The sequence below is a fragment of the Gopherus evgoodei genome, chromosome 12, assembly GCF_007399415.2.
Source record: "Gopherus evgoodei ecotype Sinaloan lineage chromosome 12, rGopEvg1_v1.p, whole genome shotgun sequence".
Classification (NCBI taxonomy): domain Eukaryota; kingdom Metazoa; phylum Chordata; order Testudines; family Testudinidae; genus Gopherus; species Gopherus evgoodei.
In genome coordinates, this window is record NC_044333.1 from 10,380,409 (window position 1) to 10,403,656 (window position 23,248).

The window sequence follows — 23,248 nt, forward strand, 5'->3', positions numbered from 1 at the left end:
AGACACATAGACTGTAAGGTCAGAAGGGATCATCATGATCATCTAGTCTGACCTCCTGCAAGTTGCAGGCCACTTCTCAAGCATTCACCGCTTTATATATCTATGTGTATAATGTATTTAGATGTAAAAGTGGGGAAGGGGGGACTGGATGGCTCCAGAGATCAGTATAAGTGATCCTCTAGCTCTAGTTCGCTGGTTCAAGAGTAGATATCAGGATTGTCTAAAAACCTTTTTCTAATAGCCTGCCTGATGCCCTTCCATACATTAGAGTGACCATACATACCGTTTTGGCCGGGACAATCCCCTTTTTCAGCTCTGTCCCAGCTGTCCCTACTTTTTTGCCAAAACTGGGCATTTGTCCCTGACTTGTGCAGGCAGCGCTGCTTGCCAGCAGCACTGGAGACGTAATCTTCTCCACTGCTGCTGGTAGGCAGCACTGCCTTCAGAGCTGTTTCCCCCCCCACCCCCGGGGCAGCAGCTGCTGCCCTCCGGCCACAAGACAGAGTGGAGAGTGGCTGCTGCTGCCCGGGGAGTCAGCTCTGAAGGCAGCGCCGCCTGACAGCAGCAGAGAAATTTGTTGCCTATTTGCAAAGTTGTTGGTATGAGACCAGAGTGGAGCGTTGAGTGGACCAAAACTTTTTAATAATCAACCAAAGGAACAAAACTTTCATTATTTTTGACAAATTATGTTCTCTGCTATTCTCTGAAGTGTGTCTGGTGTTTCCAAAGAATTGAAGTGGATTTGGAAGGAAATTTCAGGCAATAAATCCTATCCGACTAGGCTTTGATTTTGCTTTGGGCTATCATTATGTACCAGTTTCGTAATAGTGGCTTGACCATTTCCAGCATTTTGAGGAACAGCACTGCAGTACAGGTGGACCAACTCCAAAAAGGCTCACATGTTTTATCAGAATTTTTCAGAACCTTTGAGATGACAGAATGGATGGCTCTGGGATTCATAATGAGTTAGGAAGTTGTTTACTTCTAGAGTTTTTACTTTTATCCAACCCACGTCAGCATGAAGGGAGATGAAGTTGTTAATCTCCACTGGAAACAATGTATAGAGCCGTGAAAATGAAGCTCAGAGTCAGGAACATCTAAATTCTAATCCTGATTTGGTTACTGACTTGCTATGTATTCTTGGCCAAATTCAGACCATAGCTGTTCCAAGTGAGGCAAGCTAGAACAGACGAGGGTCACCCAATAACGAGATGACATACAGGACTAGAAATGGTCCTGCAAGGGCCCAGGAAGGCCAGACTGCACTGAGGCTAACCTAAGAAGAGCTATAAGCAGATTGAAGTATCTCTGAGTTCCTGGCGAGAATGGGAGGAACCAGTGGCAGGGCAATTTAATTGGAGACTCGGGTGACAGATATGTCAGCCCAGGACCTGTATTTAACAATATTACTGGGAACCTTGTGTGAATGTGGTGTAGCTATTGTTTCAGGTAGTGAATTGGGAAGGATTTATATCTGAAGTCTAGTAAGTTCCTATATTGATAATTTTATCATTAATCCTACATAGCAGTTACTAGAAATTCTTGCTCTGTATAAATGTTGAATAGACTGCCAGCGTAAAATTGTCCTGTATGTAAGACGGTCTCCCTTTGTCAATGGCATTTGCATAGCGGTTAAACCCTTTTTCTTCCCAAATTCCCCCTTACTTCAGATGCTCATGGTTTTAATAAGGAGATACATTCACGGCACTCCCAGACTAAATCAGGGTGATAGGCAATAGTTTCTCCAACATCCCAACCTGCTATGATCTGTCTCCTTCCTATGTCTCTGAACGGTCTTTAGAAAATAATGTTTTCCCACTTCTCCTAAGTATTCTTTGAGCTCAAAGAGGAAGATCTCTCACATGACAACTGCTCAGGTGACCTCTGTAAACATCAGATGAACTTCCACATTCCACTGTTCAAGTACTCAGAGAATTTAACTCTACAAATATAAGGGCTTGGCTACACTCACACTTTACAGCGCTGCAACTGGGGTGTGAAAAAACACCCCCCTGAGCGCTACAAGATACAGCGCTGTAAAGCGTCAGTGTAATCAGGGCAGCAGCGCTGGGAGTGCGGCTCCAGCGCTGCACGCTACACCCCGTAAGGGATGTGGTTTACATGCAGCGCTGGGAGAGCCTCTCTCCCAGTGCTGCCGCTCTGACTACACTCACACTTCAAAGCGCTGCCGCGGCAGCGCTTTGAAATTCCAATGTATTAGTGCTGCCCTTGAGAAATAACCATAGAGATTTGGGCACATGTAGTTAGAACATACCTGACGACACTATCATCATAAGATTTAGAAGATCTTCTGTTGTCTATTAGCACTATGGATTGAGACTTTAATGATGGGGAATGAGAAGGGTGCATGCCGCAGAATGGAGTTCCTCTGCAACCATAGGGTTGCCTCTGACTGGAAGAGATGATAAACTTTATTCCCTGGCTTTCAGAAGCGATTATTGAGCTTTAAACCTGTGAGGTGTTCAAGTAGTTTCCTAATGAGGAAGTTCCTTTTCAAAGCACTGAAGAATTGCCAGGTAACAGTGAAGGAGAATATGTTCAAATATACCTCTACCCCAATATAACACAAATTAGGACATAATGTGGTAAAGCAATGCTCCAGGGGGGCGGGGCTGCGCACTCCAGCGGATCAAAGCAAGTTCGATATAACACGGTTTCACCTATAACAAGGTAAGATTTTTTTGGCTCCCGAGGACAGCGTTATATAGGGGTAGAGGTGTAACTGGGGACCATAGTAAGAATTAAGGGAAGAAACAAATCATATAAATAGGTTTTATAACAATCCTTTTTTTCTACATTTTAATTCACACTAATAATAGTTTTAACAGGAAGGGTGATTAACCATTGGAACAAACTATCAAGGGAAGTAGTAGTTGGTTCTATGTCTTTTGACATCTTCAGATCAAGATGGGATGCCTTTCAGGAAGCTATGCTTTAGCCAAACACAAATTATTGGATTCAATGAAAGGGTAACTGGGTGAAAATATATGATCTGTGTTATACAAGAGGTCAGACTAGATGATCTAATGGTTCCTTCTGGCCTTAAAATCTACCTATCTATAGGGAGACTCACTGTGAATTCATTACTTTTGATCCCGATCCAATGGGAAGACTTCAATTTACTTTAATGAGCTCTGGATCAGGCTCTTCCTGAATCAATAACTTAATTAAACATAATTAAAATAACCCCAAAATTATACATCAAATTGTTGATTTTGATAAAATTAATTCAGTATTACTTATACTTCATAACGTACTGTTAAATGTCCTGTAGTATAGTTTATAAAAATAAGGACACCTTAGCAATATGGGAACTCACTATAACCTCTACTGTTAGATCTTTGCTAAGCAGTGTGGGGGAGAGAGTCAAGTGCGGTGCTGCTGTACGGTGCTTATAATTTGACAATACTTGAACCGTATTGTTAATATCCTGTGCAGACTATAAGCAAGGAATGACACTGAATTTATTTGTAAAATCCTGTAATGGTTTAGGTCCTGGAATCCTAGCTACCTAGGAGACTACATCTCTTTCTTTAAAGATAGGGTGATCATACATCCCATTTCGGCTTGGACAGTACCCTTTTTAAGCTCTGTCCTGGACATCATGACTTTTTCGGCAAAACTGAGTATTTGTCCCGTTTGCTCTTGCCCGAGGGTAGCATGGAGGAATGTCCTGGCAAAATCAAATGGGGCAAATCCCCAGTTTTGCAAAAAATTTCGTTACACCACCTTGGGTGAGCAGTGATGCCAGGCAACTCAGGCCGGCCCTGCCTGGTGAGGCTTGGGCCAGCCAAGTGGCTGGGGTTGAGCAAAAGGCAACACCAGGCAGTGTCCCATTTTCAGTTTAGGGAAATATGGTCACCCTCCCGTATGTGAAATAAGTTGGTGGGTTTCAGGGCAGGGTCCAATAGACAGGTATCCATACCACAAGAACCCTCTCTCAGCTCCCAAGGATTTAAAGAAACAAAATAAAATTATAGACCTAACATGATGTTTGCAAACCACTGCTCTGCTTGTATGTTCTATCCCCTTTGCCTATCCTTTGTCCGTCATCTATTTAGATTTTAAACTTTTTGTGGCAGGGTCTCTCGCATTCTATTTGGACAGTGCCTAGCAAAACAGGGCCCCTCTCTCAACTGGCACTACCATGGTAAATAAAAATAAAAATCCACATCTGCTATTGGCACCAAGATGTACCTCTGACAGTCTCAGCAGAGAAATTAAGGACTGAATGGGTCATGGAGACAATAATTCTCTCTGTTCAAGATGAGGCGCCACAACAAGAATGTTGTTTAGGTATAGCAGCAGGATAGTGTGGGGAAATTTGCACTATGCTTGCTCATGCTGTAACTATTCTGTGCACAGAGTACATCAGTTTCCGGAACTGTCAATCCAGCACCAAATCCCTTAAAATAAGTTAAAATAAATGGCGGTTTATCCATATCTCAACTCTGTAAGAATGTCTCCTCCAGCACCAGAAATCCTAAGTATCAGTAGACGTACAACTTAATACTTAGGTAAGTGCACTGACTGCAAGATACTGCATAGAATCTTTCCCATTGTTTAGCATGTCATTCCCTTTTCTAACTGATACATGTGGTGAGATAGGATCACTACATCCTCTTGAAACATCAAGGAGAATCTAATTTTAAAACATCTTTACTTGTCCTTGAGTTAGTAAAGGATACTATTCAATATTTTCATTAATGACTTGGATAATAGAGTGGCAAGTACAGTAAAACCTGCCAAGAATGACCACTCATGGGAATTAGCAAAAGTGGTTGCTTGTAAAAGGTGGTCTCTCTTCAACGGTTTTTAGTCCAGAGAGGGGTGCTGTTCCATGGCCTCTGCAAGTAGATGCTTGTGACAAGTGGTCTCTCTTCAGAAGTGGTCTCTAAGGCAGATTTTACTGTACACATAACATTTGCAAATGACACCAAGCTGGGAGGAGCTTGAAGTACTTTGGAGAAGAAGATTAGAATTCAAAACAGCCTTAACAAATCCACCTAAATTCAACGAAGACAAGTGCAAAATACTTCACTAAGGAAGGAAAAAATCAAATGTACAACTACAAAATGGGGAATAACTGGCGGGGTGGTAGTACTGCTTGAAAGGATCTGGGGGTTATAGTGGATCACAACTGGAATGGGTCAACAATGTGATGCAGTTGCACAAATAATTTATCCCAGAATATAAGCTAAGAGTGTTGTATGTAGAATCATAGATTATTAGGGTTGGAACAGACCTCAAGAGGTTATCTAGTACAACCCTCTGCTCAAAGCAGGACCATTCCTCAACTAAATCCCCAAATAGACCCCTCAAGGATTGAGCTCACAACCTTGGGTTTAGCAGGCCAATGCTCAAACCACTGAGCTATCCCTCCCCTTGCCTGCTCTAGCCTCAGTTGGAGTACTGTGTCCAATTCTGAGTGCTATACTTTAGGAAAGACATGGTAAAATTGGAGAAAGTCCAGGAGAGAGCAACAAAATGATAAAAGGTTTAGAAAACCCGACTATGAGGAAAGATTTAAAAAACTGGAAATGTTTAGTTTTGAGAAAAGACAACAAAGGGGGAACCTGATAGTCTTCAAATATGTTAAGAGCTGCTATAATGACAATGGTGTTGTTAATGCTCACTGAAGTAGGACAAGTGGCAATGGGCTTAATCCACAGTAAGGGAGAAGGGAGATATAAATTAGATATTAGGAAAAACTTTCTAATTGCAGGGTAGTTAAGCTCTGGAATAGGCTTCCCAGGGAGGCTGCAGGTTCCCCTTCATTGGAGGCTTTTAAGAACACTTTGAAAAAACACCTGTCAGGAATGGTCTATTTTTATTCGGTCCTGCCTCAGCACAGACCACTGGACTTGATGACATCTTGAGGTCCTTTCAGCCCTACAATTCTAATAGTTTCATTCACTGTATGACATGCATTTTCCTTCTTTCACTACACTCACTCTGCTAGCAGCTGGAGAGTTTAGTTTCTACAATCACACTTACAAACATTTATTGACTATTATTGAGCAGATGTAGCTAATATGTTATGTCTGGTGAACCCTTGGGAAACTTCATGTACAGGAAGATCCTTCTCCAGCTATCAAGCCACCAAGGAGTAAGGAGGCTGGCAGATAGATTTCTTAGTCAGAGTTCATATAAAGTATTTTCTGGGTACTATCCTCAGGCTACATCCTATCCTCTTCATCACAGTGGTGAACCCAGATGGAGCGACCAGAATTATCCTGCACAACACTAATCCATCTTTCTTCACAGCATATTACAGCCCTATGTCCTCTAGCCTACGAAGCACTTAGTTGCATTTCTCTATTTAATGGATCCCAATTCCATCTACTAGAACTAGTGTGTAGAAGCCTTTTTTCCCATCTGACTGCTGCCATTTCCCCACTGGGCCTTTACTTGCTGACAATGTTTTTATAAATAGATTGAGAATTTCCCTTGGCAGATTGCCACCAGAAACTAAAATTTGCATAACTTGTGGAACATTTACTTAGCTTGGTCTCTCTTCCTCACTCAGAGAGACTCTGTTCATAGTCTGTTGTAATAAGCTGCTATTTCTGGCTCAAGCATCACTGAAGGGGAAGGAAAGCAAAATTACCCAAAACATTTTGGATTTTTTTCCTTTTGAGAGAATCCTATATTGTGCAATGGAAAGATGCACCTAGAATTCATTGACATAGACCCTAATCAGAAGAGTGTCAGAGTTTTAGAATAAAATATAAACAAAAATTGCTAACACCAAGAAGTACAGTGTTAAAGAGAGTCAGCACTGGATCCTGAGAAAAACCTAATAACCTGACTATGAGAGATAGATAACTCATTATGTCCAATTTAAACACTCAGATTCTGGAGCAAATTAATCCCTGGTGAAATTCCAATGGAGCTATACCACAGACACATTTGGCTCTAGCAGTTTAAAAGTTTGACTAATACTAGAGTTTGTATTCCACACAGGAAAGACTGAATAAGAAGAGCAAAGAAAAAAAGAGAAGATTCTAATGGAAAAGTATGTATAGTCAATATGGAGAAGGCTGCATACAGAAAACTCAGTTTTGGACATCTAGATTTCAGAGGAGGCTCCTCTTTCCTTAATACAAAAAAGAAAAACATGGAATCAACCTGAAGTGGGATGTACTGTGAGAAAATGAAAAATGGCTTTTGATTGCAAAAGAAAAAAAGATTACAAAAACCCTCAAATTAGTTTTGCAAACTCTGGGAACCCAAAATATCTTATACATGTCACACATCTAGTAATCTATCATAGTTATGCCTTTTACTATAGTCAGCATGTTTGAATGCACTTTCTGCCCTACCTATACAACAACTATAATTGAATTAGTGGACCTAGCTATAACACGGTTTTGACTTGTAGCCTAGATGGAACCTACCAGGGTCCCAGTTAAACCAGTCTAGGCTATTAACACAACTACAGGAGATGAATTATGGAACAATCATATTTTAACTGTCTCAGCTGATGCTGTTACAGTCAGAGTTGCAAGTGCTCTCTCCTAGCAAGGAAGAAAATTAAATTAAATTAAAGAGTTATTCTAGAGAATTGTAAAGTCACACAGCCTCTCCCCATACTCAGCAATGGATTATAGCTATGTTTAAACAAATCATTTGTTTGCTATAGTCAGGGCTGGTAGCATTGTCTATCATTAAGGTTTCCTGGCACTTCCTATTATAAGTTATTATTTTCACTTGCTTATAACTTTGCCAAGCTTCAACCATTTGGGCTGAAATTTTCCATACTAAGCGTCCGCTTCAGGCTGAATTGTTTGCAGGGGCGGTGGGGGGAGAAGGAGCACTGAAAAATAGGCCAAAGTCACTCAGCTATGTCTGAAAATGAGGATAGGGAAAATTATGTTTTGACTATGTTTAAATATTCTGGTGGCTTTCTTTTAAAAGTTATAACACCCCCATTATTTGAGAATGGCCTTGAAATTTGCAGGTAGGGGCGGGGAGGTAGCTTTTGTGTCAGGGATGTGCTATTAGCCATCCCTGTAAAAATCTGCTCAAAACTTGGCCAGGTTATAACCTTCAAAACACCAATAACAATTCTCAAACTCATTAGAGACTTAGACTTCAGCAGCTAAATTCCAAAGTTCCCATATACATTGGGATGCTCCAGCCCAGGACCAAACAAGACTTTCCCTGAAATTGCAGTTCTGGTCTGCTGCAGGCCATAATGGGTGTAGGTCCAGGCACTGGAACAGACAGCATGGAGTTCTCAGTGAACCCCTTGATTAGCCCAGGCAACATGAAAAAGGAAGCTGTCTGATTCAAATGCATGAGGAGAGAGAACAGTATAAGCCAAAATCTTAGTTTTAGGCTCGGCTGTGATCCACAAAACTCTGCCAAACCCCAGAGGCACATAAACTAATTCAGTGCCTAAATTTTCAGGGTAAAAGTTCCCTCAGCACCTAAATTTCTGCCTCTAGGTATATGCACTGCTGCCTCACTCTGAGTCCAAGTGCTTCTCTCTCTCTCTCTCTCTCTCTCTCTGCTAAGCCCGAGCAATCCAAGAAGCAGGCATTCACCTGAGCCATGAGGTGTGGTAAGAGGCTGCATACTGTGTTGGTTCCCATTCAAAATCTGGCAGGAGGAGGTGGTGCCCACCTTAGAATGTTTATCCCAGGGGTTAGCACACTCACCTGTGAAGTGGAAGACCCAGGCTCAATTCCTCTCATCTCTGCCAGAGGGGGAAAAAGGATTTGAACTAGGGTCTCTCACTTTGTAACAGGTGTGTGTGCTCTAACCACTGAATATTCTGACCTGGGTCTCCCTTAATCTCTCATGCTGAAGCTGTTCCAATGAATAAATAATTAGAGTCATTAAGCCAACAAGAGAAAATGTGATAATGACTGTAGCCTGGAGGGTAGGGAACCCACTGGAGAGGTGGGTGGCCAAGGATCCAAGTCTCCCTACTCCAATTATTCTTCTGGTTGTGGATTTCTAAACAAAGATTGGTGTCTCCCTGCAGCCTGGATTTAGGCAATTACATCTGTGAGAGGGGCAGGAATTAGGACACTCCCCTCTCATCAGCATCTTCCACTGCCTACCTTAGGTGGCTCCCAGCATAGCGTGCTGGCTTTTGTGGATCGCATTCAAGGGTGTCTGTTTCTCCCCATTCATTGTATAAGGAGCTTAAGAGACTAACTGAGACTTTGTGGATCACATTATTGTTCCTGTGATTTTTCTAGGCACGTAAAAATTAGGCATTGCAATACTCAGCATCACAGTGCCTAAATTCCTTTATTAATCTGAGCCAAGGGGCATGGAAGGAAGGGGATGAGATGAACTGGAAGCTGGGGGTTGAAGACTGATTTAGGAGCCAGAAGGTTGGGGGAAAGATGGAAATCAGAAGAGAAGGCATTTGGTAGGCAGGGAAAGTGGGACAAGAAGGCAGGAGAATGAGGATACTGAGATTAGATAAAGAACCCAATAAGGTAACTTGGGATGGCGAGCCAGTGGGGACAGAGAACTGGGAGAGTAGGCAGGGGTATTACTGGAGGCCATCTCAATATGCTAAAGTTCAGCCACTTCTCCTGAGACCTCTCACCTGTCTAATATCTGCTGAATCACACATTGACTACCATCAGCTGAATTAATTGTAATATGAAAAAGCTGGAATCCCCAGGCACATTTCTATCATGCCCAGGAGATTGCAAAGATCTTTGTCTCAAAGATATGCACAGGCAGCCTTAATTCTGGCATTTCCTGACTTTTGAATGCTTGACCTTGCAACCTAAAAGCTCATTTAATTTAGTGTGTGTAATTTTTAAGTAGATAGTCATAAACAATCAGTAGAAAAAATACATGACACAAACACAGGCAAAGTAAATGAAAACCTGCTATTAGGCCCAACCTTATATTAAAGGCTGAGTAAGATTACAGAAAACATTTGGCTTTCTTTGTTTTAAAGACACTGCTGTTGGAGGATGTGGGTGTGTACACACCAGCTGCAATTGCAGAACTCCCCTCCTCTTTCTATTTACAGAAAGGGCCAGTAGCACCGGTCTCACCACATATCCCTGGGGTAAAGATCTGTGCAGGAAAATTGATTAGTCACCCAACCATTAGAATTGCCCAGTAGGATTACTATTTTATATTAAAATGGCTTCAGCAGCTGCTTGTCAATTTGTGATTCAGCAGCTGTGGCTGAACTTCAGCATAGTTAGGTGATAGTAAAAATCTGTTTGTGTTATTTTGTAATTGATTGTTACCACACTCGTTCAATTAACCATCAGTTTTACTCTTTGTGCTCAGATACCTCTTATCCCCCAAGCATCTCAGCATAACCATATGTCTGATCAATATACTTATCAAAATGTTTGATATTTGGAGAAGGGTCAAAACAGCAACCCCTGAAATTGTGCTAGCACATGGCTTGCTAGGCAATTACTACCAACAACCCCACACAACCTTGAGTTTCAGTATTTTCATAACATACCACCTTTGAGACAAAAAAATCACAAAACATTTTGCAAACCATGATTCAGCCTCACAGCACTCCTGTGAAGTAGGAAAGGGATGTATCCAGATCACTTTACCCTATTACTGAAATGCTAGAGTGAAATGCAGCAGTGGTTTAACAGTTCACAACAGTGGCATAATAGTTGAGGACAGGAAGTGTAAAACGAATTACTCATGTTAACATTTGGCCATGAAGATCACTCATGGAAAGTTGCATAGTCACAAGAGCTGTAGGCCTCATTTACAAGTTACATATCTTTTGGATGAGATGGAACTTTAGCCAAGAGTTACAGATTGGGGGAATTGCACGTAGTTCAAATGTATCTTCCCAAATATATCCTGACATTCTATTTCAGACAGCAACTACCCTGATGTATGGCTGTTGATATTGCCTTGACACTTTTTCCTTCTACTAACAGCTGAATAGATTCATCTCCTCTGTAACTAGGAACAGTTTTAGCACTAAGACACTTACTGCATGATCCTGCCGTAGCTATTGTCATTTACTATTACTTTTTATACTGGAAGATTTAAACAATGTTTTTAAAAGACATTTGAGTGGGTATGTTATCTTAATTTAAATGGAGATGGAGCTGTCCTGACTGGTTTTTCTGGCAGGAGTAAGGGGAGAGAATTCTTTTAATAGTATCCTCAAGAAGCTACTGAACAATGAAAATACTTCTCCAGTCGTGGATGCTGAAATGACCACTGAGCCATCCAATATACTTTTCATATACCTATTCTGATACTCCAGGTGAGCTCCAGTGTCTGCCAGGGATACGCTGATTAAAACATTAATATTCTTCTGTCCTTTCACACAAATATGATACTGATCATTAATGACACTCTTGCCTCTTCCTGGCAGGCAACAAAACAAGTTTTAGTTCCAGGCAACAGCCAATTTTAAGTAGAGTTTATTTTTCCTCCATTTTACTTCCAAATGACATCAGTCCACAATGAAATTCTGTTAATACAAGCTCACGTACCTGTGCATACTGACACGGTATCATTAACAGCAGTTGTGTGATTACATTTATGTACCATGGACCTTAATCAAAAAGCCATTGGACTCTATTAAAAGATTTTTGAGCTTTTGATTAGGCCCTCACTTTGCATATGCACGTCTAATAGCATCTTAAGGAAGTGGGTGGGTGTGTGTGTGTGGGGGGGGAATATAGCAGGAATGCAGGAGTGGCCAGAGTACTGCAAGGCATTGAAGGAAAAAAAGAGGCTGAGCTTGATGCAGGAGAGGACAAGTCAGTGAGAGGATTTGAAGGGCAAGATACAGCCAGATACAGGGATAAAAAGATGATCTTAGAAGCAGTGTTGTGAATAGACTGGAGGGGAGAGGCTGCAAAGGAGGATCCAATAAATGAGGCAAGATGAGCAAGGCTGCTGGCAGTAGAGAGAAGGAAGGATTTGAGAGATTTCATTGAGGAAGTCACAAGACTTGCAAAGAACGTGTTATGAGTATGTGGGAGGAATGGGGGAAAGGTAGCGAAAGTGAAAGAAGTTGGGTAAGGAGTGCGGTGGAGTAAAAAGATAAATTCAGTTTTAGACATGTTGGTCTTGAGGTTACATTGATATCGTAACTTGGAAGTCTCAAAGGCAGGCCAAGATAAGAGATTGTACAGGAAGCCTGTGGTTGGTGGCAGGGAGGGGGTTTAGATTACCAGATATAGTTCAGGAATTCTCTGTGGGCTTTGGGGCCTGAATGTCTCAACCTTAATTCTGATTAATCTCAGCAACATTAAATAATTAATCACTTTGTTTGGAGGTTCCCCCACACATACACCTTCCTCCTTCTATTTTTTAAATTAGTAGCATCAATGCATTTTTCTTTGCTATAAGTTTTTGCATGTTACACAGATGGGTCAAAACCAATAGATAAACTCAAGTCTCAAAATATTAGCGCATAACAAACACTCCACACTTCCTCTCTTGGTGAACTCATTTGGGAATCACTGTACCCTCCATTAACGTTGACTTCGGTTAACTAAGAAGTGTGATCAATTAGATAAAGTTATAAAGCTCCCCTCACCCCTAGTGTGTGAATCATTATAGTAAATTATAGTAATTGATATTTTCATACCAAGCCTTAATATAGATACCAGTGAAAGAGCCAGTGCATGTTCCTAGCCAGTGACTACGAGCATTATAGGAGGAAAGCTTGAAGTCCTGGTTAATGGTTAGAGTTAACTGAAAAAACGAGGAGTACTTGAGGCACCTTAGAGACTAACAACCTTATTTGGGCATAAGCTTTCGTATTTTCCACTCCAAGCATCTGATGAAGATACATATACGCAGTACATGAAAAGACAGGAGTTGCTTTACCAAGTGGGGGGGTCAGTTCTAATGATACAATTCAATTAAAGTGGGCTATTATCAACAGGAGGAAAAAAATCACTTTTGTAATGGTAATCAGGGTGGCCCATTTCTAGGGTGACCAGACAGCAAGTGTAAAAATTGGGACGAGGTGGGGGGTAATAGAAGCCTATATAGGAAAAAAGAACCCAAAATCAGGACTGTCCCTGTAAAACTGAGAGATCTGGTCACCCGACCCATTTCAAACAGTTGACAAGAAGGTGTGAGTAACAGCAGGGGGAAATTAGCATGGAGAAATTAGAAACAAAAACTAAAAACTAATTTCCCCCTACCGAAACATCCCTCTGCAAGTTTATGACCTGGAGTTTAACAAACAGCTTTGTGTTACTGCATAAAACCTAGAAAGGATATTGACTAGAAAGCAACTATAAAGCACAAGTGAAATTTATGAGCCTAGTTACACTGTCCAAACCCTGAAGTAGAAAAAGAATAAACAGGATAGCTAGTTATTTTGACCATGGACCCTTTGGAGTGAACTTCAAAATAAAGTTGAGTTAATCCCAGATGATGTGTTGAATTATCCCACTAAACAGAATTAATATTTTAGTGCAGAATTTAAAATGACGGAAAAAAATCATCTTGTTCTAATGGAGGACTTTAAAACACTCCGAATAAAATTTGTTTTGATTTTAATTAAGATCTTAAAAAAAAACAAAAAAAGTCAACCTATTGCTGTGCTAAAAATCCAATTCTAATCTGTGTTATCAACACAAGTTTGGGATTAACACAACTGTAACTGGAACATTATAGTTCATTTTCTAAAAAAAATCAGTTCTGTTTTTAAAACCCAGATTACCGTTTTTGCACTTGCAAAGTAACTGTGGGCACAATTTTTGCAACTGTAATTACTTAATATTCTGGGGCAATCAGATAGGTGGATAAACAAACCACTGCTGCATTTACTTTTGCTCACATAATTACAGGTACAAGAAATAAGGCTACTAAATTTCAAACAGAATACCAATAAGAACCAAAGCTCACCCAGATTGTGTTCCACTTTGAAAGGCTTTGTCTTCCTGATTTACCAGTACGAGTGGATTTGTAAGTGAATACAAAATTGTTATCATTACTGCAGAAGAAAAGCTTTATAGGATTCTGAGATATATACTAAGCATTGTTTAATTGTCCTTTTATTGTGCATCATAAATCTTAATTATAAGCTTTGATCAAACCCCCCACCCAGTGAAACTGTCTCAAGGATTCTTTAAAAGGTCATCTGCTGGCTGCCATATAGAATAAGTAATCCTGGCTTTTTTCTTTTATTAAAGTAATTGGGACCTTGACTGCTCCCAAGCACTGTATGAATAAAATTACAGTCTCCCCATTAACTCCTTTTACCTTAAACAAGTATATGAAGTGACTGGGGTTCTTTCTGGAGAGAAATTCAATATTCATTCATGTTGTCAAACTCTTAACTATGCCTTCAATGGGGGAAATGAGCTGTTTATTAATAGAGGAATCAGGTAAAGTTATCAAAATGGACTGGGGAGAGAGGAGAAAGGGGGGTCACCCCCAGTTCCTTTAGACTAGAAGGGATCCATCAGGTGGCAATGGGAAATAAAAGTATTTCTTTACTCTCTCTGCAGTTAAAATGCTGGGAAAGATATATAATATAGGACTAAAATCTACACATACTTTAATGAGGAAGTCTTCTATACAGAGGAAACAAAATATAGACAAGTAACAGTTACTGAAAATTATGCAGAATAGCCTCTCATAAGTCAGCGAGGTTCTGATTCTCCTCTGATTTATGTTGGTTACATCACAGTAGAACTCCATAGATTCAATGAAGTTATGCACACCAGGGTAAGTGAAAGAAGAATCATGCCTCCAGTCTACAATGAAGTCTTCCTCCATTTCATCTGCTTACATAATCTAGTCACCATCTCAAGGCAGGTTTGCTCAGCTGGCCTGCAGTTTGTGAATGTTTCTGGAAGGCATATGGACTACAGCAGGTTTAGGTAGTTCAGTTCTTTCCACAAAAAGACCTACACTGTCCCTGCTGAAGTTGAGCTTGCCCTTTCCACTCAAAGTTGGCTTCCAGAAGATCCACGCCAGTTATTAAGCTAAAGAGATACCAGCAGAACGGCAGCATTACCAGTTTGTGGGGTGATGCACCCATTTCACAATTCAGACAGCTAACATTCCTAACAGTTAGTATAAAGAATTATGTATATTCACATCTTACAGATTACTTCCCAGATGAATCAGACTGCAGGGCAAATATATTTTTCAAACAGAAAGGACAAGATGTGCCCTCATTTACACCTTTGCAACCTCAGTGGTATTTGTGTGGGTTGAACAGAGCAGAATTTGGGCCATAGGCTGAACACACTGCTATTATATTTGTTCACATGAAGGTCTTTTCTTGCACTTGCAGCATTCCACAGTGCCAGTTCCACTGTGAGCTTGGGGAAAAAAAAGTTCATTTAACATGCAGAGTCATTTCTCAGACAGACAATTACTTGTGTACTTCAAAGTATTATCAAAGAACTAAAAGCAATTTGGTTAAGACTTTACATAACTTTTCATGTTTCAACTGACACGTAGTTCACAGCACTGGTATAAAAAGACATTGCTTCTGAAGTCATAATAAGCCTGCATTTATAATTCAGTTTGAAGAAAGTTTTCTGGAGTAAGAATCACCCAACTTGAAAAATTAAGAAGAGGTTCCACACTTGCCCAAAGACTTGAAATATGCATAGATGTGAGAAGGGGAGCAGTTACATTGTGAATTAGAGATCTACACGCCACAGGCATTCAGACATCTAATAAGGAATCCTAATCAGGGCTAACCAGAGCACCTCTCATAAGCAACTACTATCAAGTGATGGTTCCCTAAGGCTACCATCACTTTAACTTGTTGTCAACTCAGCTCTTTAAGAGGTGGAAAAGACCCTCACAGGACAGAAACAAAATATAAACATTCAAGAAAATACATATTTGAGAACTCAGACAATTCTCCTAGCTGGGGTCACTGTTTCTGAACACATGATTGGGTATGTTTTGGTTGAAAATATTATGAAGTTATTTTATATACCATACATTTTAGATAAGCAAGTTGGATGACCAATTTTTATTGCCATATAAGAAGTGTTTCTAGTCTCAAAGTTATTTAATGCCATTCTTAGCAATATCTTTTAGAAAAAACATATAGACGAGGTAAGATCCTCCCACCCTTTTTAATGGAAGATAAATCTATAGCAGATAAAGAAAGGTGCCTTTTGCCATAAGTGCTTGATAAGTGAAATTAAGTGGACTCCATCAACACTAGTCAATTTTGTTCAGAAGATGCTTACAGGTAAAGACACTTATATACAGGGGAGGGGCTACTCTCTCTGCAGCTACCAGCATGACCCCAAGTGAGAGGAAGTAAAGAGGGAAGATAAATGGTTTTGGATCACTGTTACAAATTTACCCAGCTGGTTTCTCACAAGATGGTTTCTCACAAGATATTCATCCTTTGTGAGAGACTATCAGCCTTAAAGTTTATCCTTTTGGACAGCTCCAGTTCAATTTTTTCCATTTCAATAAAGGACTAGTATACATTCCTACTCTCCAAAAAGTTAAAAAAAAAATATTTTTTTTTAAATGATAACAGATGACAATTGGATTGTTAGTCATAAGCATCTACTAATTGCAGATCAATCACCAGCAGAATGATTCTTTATGGGAGTATTTTACACTTTGGGCTCAAGCGATATGGTAGCACTCATCACTGTGAAAAATGTCTCTTACTGATCTTAGGTCTTGTTAAGATATTGCCCAATGTCCCTTTTACTGCTTTAAAGAAAAAAAGCACCAATAACTTAGGCCCCAAATACAGGTCCTGTGAAAATCCTGTCAGACCTAATGTAAGATTATTAAATGATACTATTAGATTTTAAAGACAATCCACTTCAAAGTTTGCAATTCAAACAGCAGGCCATTGTGCTAATGCATGGTAACCTGAATATGCAGTTGATTACAAATCTATCAATAAACAGCCTAGCAAGCTTCACTTTCATTGGTAGAAAGAGGCTAGAAAAACAGAAGTTAAACCCAGAGGAAAAGGGTGTAAGGAGAAAAACAGGTTAAAATTTTTCCTCTAAAAAAAAAAAAAAAAAAAGTCGTGTCATTAGAAACATTGGTAATTGTGTTAGGCAAAAAGAAAATCTGACAGTGATCCTTTAAGTGCACATATATATACACCAAGTGATGCTCAGTCTGAATAAGTTGGAGCTGTAGAGTTTTAATCAGATTTGAACTTTCCCATAGTTTTGTGGCAAGGAGAAGGAGGTTTTCATTCAACCCATTACAGACACGGAAGGCCCAATTCTGCTCTCACTTACGCTGGTGAGAGTTGACAGCAAACCCATTGAGATCAGAATTATAACAGTGAAAGAGAAGGATAAGGCCTGGATGCTAGCAGCAAAAAGTTTGGAGGAAGCTGAAGTCCAAATGTCACCAAACTTTGGATCTGAAGCTCATCTCTCTATTCCACATCCATCTGGTTTTGCTTCTGGAACTTGATATGCACAGCCAGCATGACAAAGCCAGTGAGGATGCAGGCGGAGCCGAAGATCAGGTAGACAATGCCCAGGAAGGGGTTCTTGCCACCCATCCAAGAAACAGTGCTGAAGATGACCTTCTTGGTGCCCTGGAAGGAGAGGACGGGGTAGTTGTAGGTGATGTCGAGACGGTAGGTGCCTTGGGGCAGGCCAGAGGAGAAGTTGCCCTCACGCACGCGGCGGTAGAGCTTGCGGAAGGTAGGCAGAGCAGCGGTGCGCATCCACACGATGAAGTCCTCGTTAATGAAGCCGGTATTGTTGAGGTTGCCCATGTCCAGCGTGTAGGCAGCATGGGGCCAGTTGGGGGGCTTGGCTGTGCCCCTGAAGGCGGCCTCCAGGCTGCCATTGATGAGTTCGGGGTTGCTGAACTTGATGTTGGAGTCGGTCCACCAGGAGATGCCTCGGTTGTCCAGGGGCACGGGGTAGAAGGTGCCGTTGGCCAGGTGGTAGAGGGCGAAGGTGTCATTGAAGAGGCTGTTGGCGATGGCCCCGCAGGGGGCGATGGGGATGCCCCGGGGGTCCGTGCGGAAGGGGCTGCACTCCCTGGCTGGGTTGCTCAGCCCCGAGGCGACCCCGCTGAGCTGCCGGTCGTCGCGGGAGACGCTGTAGCGCCGGTGGTTCTGGTAGTAGTTGGCGAGCTGGTAGTAGAGGCACACGGGCCCCGGGAAGCGCTCGGGCAGCTCGAAGCGCAGCGAGCAGGTGCAGCCCGCGGCCCCGGCCCGGCTGGCGTTGGCGCAGCGGGAGCAGTTGTGGCCGCTGCCCGGCGCCCCGGTGTAGTCGAGCTCCAGCTCGCGGATGGTGGCGGAGGAGAAGTGCAGCCCCAGCCCCAGCGCCAGGCAGGCCAGGCCCGCGCAGAAGAAGAGCGGCAGCGCCGTGCCCGCCGACAGCAGCGGCTGCCAGGCCGGGAGGCGCTGCTGGGTGAAGGCCGTGTTGTCCGGCTTGTTCTGGGCCGCCGCCATGGTGCCCGCGCTCCACTGTAGCGCCCCGACCCGCCTCAGAGCGAGCCCGCCCCGCCTGCGCCGGCCAGGTAAGGGGCGGAGCCCCCAGCCCGCATCCGGCCCCGCCCGGGCACGGGCCCCAGGCAGCCTGGCTCCCCGACAGCGCCGGCTGCCCCCATCCAGCAGGGCCATAGGCAGCCTGGGGAGAGCTCGGTCCGTGACACCGTCCCCAGGTAGGGCCCCAGGGAGAGCCCCGATCCCTGCCATTGCCCCACCGCCGGGCAGGGCCCCATGCAACCCCAGAGAGAGCCCCGATCCCTGCCATTGCCCCACCACCGGGCAGGGCCCCATGCAACCCCAGAGAGAGCCCCGATCCCTGCCATTGCCCCCACCACCGGGCAGGGCCCCATGCAACCCCAGAGAGAGCCCCGATCCCTGCCATTGCCCCCACCACCGGGCAGGGCCCCATGCAACCCCAGAGAGAGCCCCGATCCCTGCCATTGCCCCACCGCCGGGCAGGGCCCCATGCAACCCCAGAGAGAGCCCCGATCCCTGCCATTGCCCCCACCGCCGGGCAGGGCCCCATGCAACCCCAGAGAGAGCCCCGATCCCTGCCATTGCCCCCACCACCGGGCAGGGCCCCATGCAACCCCAGAGAGAGCCCCGATCCCTGCCATTGCCCCCACCGCCGGGCAGGGCCCCATGCAACCCCAGAGAGAGCCCCGATCCCTGCCATTGCCCCCCACTAGGCAGAGCCCCATGCAACCCCAGAGAGAGCCCCGATCCCTGCCATTGCCCCCACCCCCGGGCAGGGCCCCATGCAACCCCAGAGAGAGCCCCGATCCCTGCCATTGCCCAACGCCGGGCAGGGCCCCATGCAACCCCAGAGAGAGCCCCGATCCCTGCCATTGCCCCCACCACCGGGCAGGACCCCATGCAACCCCAGAGAGAGCCCTGATCCCTGCCATTGCCCCTACCATTGGGCAGGGTGCCATACAACCCCAGAGAGAGCCCCGTTCCCTGTCATTGCCCACTACCGGACAGGGCCCCATACAACCCTACATAGAGAGCCTCAATCCCTGTCATTGCCCCCACCACCGGGCAGGGCCCCATACAACCCTACAGAGAGATCCCCGATCCCAGTCATTGCCCCCACCCCGGGTAGGGCCCCATACAACCCCAGAGAGAGCCTCAATCCCTGCCATTGCCCCACCACTGGGCAGGGCCCCATGCAACCCCAGAGAGAGCCCCGATCCCTGCCATTGCCCCCACCACCGAGCAGGGCCCCATACAACCCCAGAGAGAGCCCCGATCCCTGCATTGCCCCAACCACTGGGCAGGGCCCCATACAGCACCAGAGAGAGCCCCGATCCCTGCCATTGCCCCCATCACCAGGCAGGGCCCCATACAGCCCCAGAGAGAGCCCCAATCCCAGGCATTGCCCCCACCACTGGGCTGGGCCCCATACAACCCTATAGAGAGAGCCCTGATCCCTGCCATTGCTCCACCACCGGCCAGGGCCCCATACAACTCCAGAGAGAGCCCCAATCCCTGCCATTGCCCCCCACCAGGCAGAGCCCCATACAGCCCCAGAGAAAGCCCTGATCTCCTGTCATTGCCCCCACCACCGAGCAGGGTGCCATACAACCCCAGAGAGCACCCCGTTTCCTGTCATTGCCCCGTCACCGGACAGGGCCCCATACAACCCTACACAGAGAGCCTCAATCCCTGTCATTGCCCCCACCACTAGGCAGGGCCCCATACAACCCTACAGAGAGAGCCTCAATCCCTGTCATTGCCCCCCCACCGGGTAGGGCCCCATGCTACCCCAGAGAGAGTCCCGATCCCTGTCATTGCCCCCGCCCCCACTGGACAGGGCCCCATACAACCCTACACAGAGAGCCTCAATCCCTGTCATTGCCCCCACCACCGGGCAGGGCCCCATACAACCCTACAGAGAGATCCCCGATCCCAGTCATTGCCCCCACCCCGGGTAGGGCCCCATACAACCCCAGAGAGAGCCCCGATCCCAGTCATTGCTCCCACCACCGGGTAGGGCCCCATAGAGAGCCCCGATCCCTGTCATTGCCCCCACCACCGGACGGGGCCCCATACAACCCTACACAGAGAGCCCCGATCCCTATCACTGCCCCCACCACCGGGCAGGGCCCCATACAGCCCCAGAGAGAGCCCCGATCCTTGCCATTGGCCCCACCACCGGGCAGGGCCCCATGCAACCCCAGAGAGAGCCCCGATCCCTGCCATTGGCCCCACCACCGGGCAGGGCCCCATGCAACCCCAGAGAGAGTCCCGATCCCTGCCATTGCCCCCACCACTGAGCAGGGCCCCATACAGCCCCAGAGAGAGCCCCGATCCCTGCCATTGCCCCACCACCGGGCAGGGCCCCATGCAACCCCAGAGAGAGCCCCAATCCCTGCCATTGCCCCCCACCGCTGGGCAGGGCCCCATACAACCCCAGAGAGAGCCCCGATCCCTGCCATTGCCCCACCGCTGGGCAGGGCCCCATACAACCCCAGAGAGAGCCCCAAACCCTGCTATTGCCCCCACTGCCGGGCAGGGCCCCATGCAACCCCAGAGAGAGCCCCAATCCCTGCCATTGCCCCCACCACCGGGCAGGGCCCCATACAGCCCCAGAGAGAGCCCCGATCCCTGCCATTGCCCCCCACCGCTGGGCAGGGCCCCATACAACCCCAGAGAGAGCCCCAAACCCTGCTATTGCCCCCACCGCCGGGCAGGGCCCCATGCAACCCCAGAGAGAGCCCCAATCCCTGCCATTGCCCCCACCACCGGGCAGGGCCCCATACAGCCCCAGAGAGAGCCCTGATCCCTGCCATTGCCCCACCACTGGGCAGGGTGCCATACAACCCCAGAGAGAGCCCCGTTCCCTGTCATTGCCCCACCACTGAGCAGGGCCCCATACAGCCCCAGAGAGAGCCCCTATCCCAGCTATTGCCCCCACCACCGAGCAGGGCCCCATATAGGCCTAATCTCTGGCTCCGCCCCCGGGTAGGGCTCCATACCACCCCAGAGAGAGCCCCGTTCCCTGTCACTGCCCCCACCACCGGGCAGAGCCTAATACAGCCCTAGAGAGGCTCCTGTCATTGCCTCCACCACAGGGCAGGGCCCGATATAGCCCCAGAGAGATCCTCGATCCCTACCAGTGCCCCACCATGGGGCGGAGCCCCATACAGCCCTGATCTCTGGCACCGCCCCCAGGTAGGGCCCATACATCCCCAAAGAGAGCCCCATTCCCTGTCATTGCCCCCACTACCGGGCAGGGCCCTGTACAACTCCAGAGAGAGCCCTGATCTCCTATCATTGCCCCCACTATCAGGCAGAGCCCCATACAGCTCTGATCTCTGGCATTGCCCTCTAGGTAGGGCCCCATACAACCCTAGAGAGAGCTCCTAACCCTGCTATTGCCCCCACCGCCGGGCAGGGCCCCATGCAACCCCAGAGAGAGCCCCAATCCCTGCCATTGCCCCCACCACTGGGCAGGGCCCCATACAGCCCCAGACAGAGCCCCGATCCCTGTCATTGCCCCCACCACTAGGCAGGGTCCCTTACAGCCCTGGGAGAGCCCAGCTCTCTGGCATTGTTTCTCCAGAAATGGTCCCATATAGTCCAGGGAGAGCCCGGCATAGCCACCCTGTGCCCCATTCCCAGGCAGGGTCCAGAATAGTCCAGGGGACAGCCTGGCTCTTTGACAGCATCCCCAGGGCAAGTCCCATACGACCCAAGGAGAGCCTGGATCTTGGTATTATTCCCCTGAGCATGGTACCATACAACCTGGGGAGAGCTCTCTGGCCTAGCCCCCATCCCCCAGACACAGTCCAGGGAGAGGTAAGCTCTTCAACAGTGCCCCTCTCAGCAGGGTCCCATACAACCCAGGGAGAGCCCGGCCCTCTGGAATAGCCACCCCTCAAGCCCCTCTCAGCAGGGTCCAGACAGAGCGGGGAGAGCTCACCTCTTCCACAACACTCCCCACAGCAGCATACTATACTGCCCAGCCCTCAAGCACACATACGTGCCCCAGAGGGCAGGGGCTCATAGAGCCCAAGGGAAAACTTGGTCCCAGCCTCCTGCCCAGCCAAACTACTTCTTCTTGTGAATGAAGAGCAAACCTGTACCCACTTTAATTCAGGGCCACCCAGAGCAGGGAGGCAAGTGAGGCAATTTGCCCCGTGCCCCGCAGGGGCCCCCATGAGAGTTTTTTGGGGCCCCCGGAGCGGGGTCCTTCAGTTGCTCTGGGGGCCCCGGAAAACTCTCGTGGTGCCCGGTCCCCTGGAGCTTCTTCCACTTTGGGTCTTCGGCGGCAGGGGGGCCCCTACCGTGGGTCTTCAGGGCACTTCGGCGGCGGGCCCTGGAGCAGAAGGACCCACCGCCGCCGAATTACCGCTGAAGCGGGGGACCTCCGCGGCCAAGGACCCCAGTCCCCCTGAATCCTCTGGGTGGCCCTGCTTTAATTTGGTTAACAGCACCAGGAAATCGAGTGCAACCACAAATCAGTAAAAGCAGCAAATAGTCCTGTGGCACCTTATAGACTAACAGATGTTTTGGAGCATGAGCTTTCGTGGGTGAATACGTGCATCTGACGAAGTGGGTATTCACCCACGAAAGCTCATGCTCCAAAACATCTGTTAGTCTATAAGGTGCCACAGGATTCTTTGCTGCTTTTACTGATCCAGACTAACACAGCTACCCTCTGATACTTGACACCACAAATCAGTGTTATCAACACACACATCCCACCCTGCATCATTACTCCTGGGAGAATTCTGTGCCACTGTGCATGTGCAAAATTTATGTCCCCTGCAGATTTCTTTGCTTCCCTGCAGAAAAATG

General features: G+C 46.3%; 1 protein-coding gene across 1 annotated transcript; it reads right to left on the reverse strand.

Moving 5' to 3' along the window:
• Positions 1–13,181: 13,181 nt before the first annotated feature.
• TMEM30B (transmembrane protein 30B) lies at positions 13,182–18,404 on the reverse strand. The gene has a single exon (XM_030582156.1). It carries the CDS (start codon positions 18,401–18,403, stop codon positions 17,369–17,371), a length of 1,035 nt encoding a protein of 344 aa, XP_030438016.1. The 5' UTR covers position 18,404; the 3' UTR covers positions 13,182–17,368.
• Positions 18,405–23,248: the final 4,844 nt, after the last annotated feature.

Coding starts and splice junctions, on each gene's coding strand:
- TMEM30B (XM_030582156.1), bottom strand. CDS start 18,403: ATGGCGGCGGCCCAGAACAAGCCGGACAACACGGCCTTCACCCAGCAG.